This window comes from Myotis davidii, unplaced genomic scaffold, assembly GCF_000327345.1.
Source record: "Myotis davidii unplaced genomic scaffold, ASM32734v1 scaffold1323, whole genome shotgun sequence".
Taxonomy (NCBI): Eukaryota; Metazoa; Chordata; class Mammalia; order Chiroptera; family Vespertilionidae; genus Myotis; species Myotis davidii.
Genome location: NW_006294585.1, coordinates 1,154,407 through 1,156,165, shown reverse-complemented (window position 1 = coordinate 1,156,165; position 1,759 = coordinate 1,154,407). Strand labels below are relative to the sequence as shown.

At 45.9% G+C, this 1,759-nt stretch overlaps 1 protein-coding gene across 6 annotated transcripts in view; it reads left to right on the top strand.

The window, feature by feature from the left end:
• Positions 1-1,759, top strand: part of LOC102764560 (nesprin-1) — a 141,900-nt gene that overhangs the window by 87,679 nt on the left and 52,462 nt on the right. For all 6 annotated transcript variants that reach the window (XM_006768718.2, XM_006768720.2, XM_015567191.1 and 3 more), the window contains 2 exons: positions 237-424; positions 1,271-1,421. In XM_006768718.2, coding sequence (XP_006768781.1) covers positions 237-424; positions 1,271-1,421 — 339 coding nt within the window. The remainder of the gene's footprint in view (positions 1-236; positions 425-1,270; positions 1,422-1,759) is intronic.

Sequence of the window (1,759 nt, the reverse complement as noted above, 5' to 3'; positions counted from 1 at the left end):
ACCCAGGTACATGCCCTTGACCGGAATCGAACCTGGGACCTTTCAGTCCACAGGCCGACGCTCTATCCTCTGAGCCTAACCGGTTTCGGCGAGCTTGCCGTATTTTATAAATGAAGTTGAAGTCTCATGCACTGAACGAAATGAAATATTTGTCAACATTGGGCCTAACCATTTGTCAGTCAGTTTCTCCCGTGTGTTTACCAGGATTGCAATAGAGCGTGTCTCATTCCCCACAGGACCTTCAGAGAGACATAGAGAAGCACAGCACGGGCGTGGCTTCCGTCCTCAACCTGTGTGAGGTCCTGCTGCATGACTGCGACGCGTGTGCCACCGACGCCGAGTGTGACTCCATCCAGCAGGCCACGCGGAATCTGGACCGGCGATGGCGAAATATCTGTGCCATGTCCATGGAAAGAAGGCTCAAGTAAGCTGGGATGTTCAAACCGCTGGGAAAGAGGAAGGACCAAAAAGGAAAAACACTTACCCAGAGTAGCCATTGGTCACTATTTCCTTTCAGTTGCAAAATCCAGAAATAGCCTGGGTTTTCCGAGTTCATCGTTGTCCACATTTAGCTGGGAAAACAAAGAGATAGAAAGGTAACATGCAAATATAACAAGCCAAATGATGCCTGACCAAACCGTTTAAATTTCATTCAGAGAAATACGCCGTTGCTGAATAAGCATGTTACAGAATGGGTAGTTGAACAATACCATTCTGTTGTGAAAAATTAAATGATAAAGCCAAGGGCTTATCTTACAGCCCTTTGAAATTCCAGGCAGGAAAAGACAGTGCTGTGTTAGAAAATTAAGACCCATAATCTCTGTGCTCTCTGGGGAACTCTGGAAAGCTCACTCTTTGTCTTGCTGTCCTCGACTGATTTTGATGGGGGTGAGTTTGATGTTGGACTTCAGTGGGTTTTCAAACCTTGTTTTGTTTCAGCAAAGCCTTGGCACGCATGTGCGCCCTGCAAACGTGGCCTTGCGCTTCCACACTTCCTTGCACCTTTCCGAACAGTTCACATCATGTGCATGTAACAACCGATGTGACTAATTCCACATCCACAGCCGCAGGATGTGTTTAAAAAGAAACCCACAAACAGCTGCGTCGTGTCAGCTCCAACAGTTGTCCCCTTTGCACTCGGGTCAGAGTTGGCCCCAGCACAGCGAGTGTTTGGCACCACAGCTGCGTGTTTGGTCTTAATCCCGTGGCAGGTTCTGGAGCAGGCAGGGTCCCAAACAGTCAGACTCTGTTCTTTCGTGTTCTGTCTCAGAATTGAAGAGACATGGCAGTTGTGGCAGAAGTTTCTGGATGACTATTCGCGTTTTGAAGATTGGCTCAAGACTTCCGAAAGGACAGCCGCCTTCCCCAGCTCTTCCGGGGTCCTCTATACAGTTGCCAAGGAAGAACTGAAGAAATTCGAGGTGAGCTATCGTTCCCAATCTCTCATCCTGCTGTTGCTGTGGCAGTCCCCAGCTGGTAGTCGGTGTCCCAGGACAGAAACTCATGTTCGCCCGCGCATTCTTTTCTTCAAACAGCTGGGGGATAAGGCTGTGACCATCTTTGTTACCATCTCATAGACAGGCAAGACGTGGGGGACGAGACTTTTATTTTAAGATGATCAGGAATTACAAATACAAAAATAAATATAAATAAATAAATAAAAGAATTGCAAATACAAAAATAAATAAATAAGTAAAAGAATTACAAATACAATACAAAATAAAGTAATGAAGAGGAATTTTATTAGAAAACAAATTTC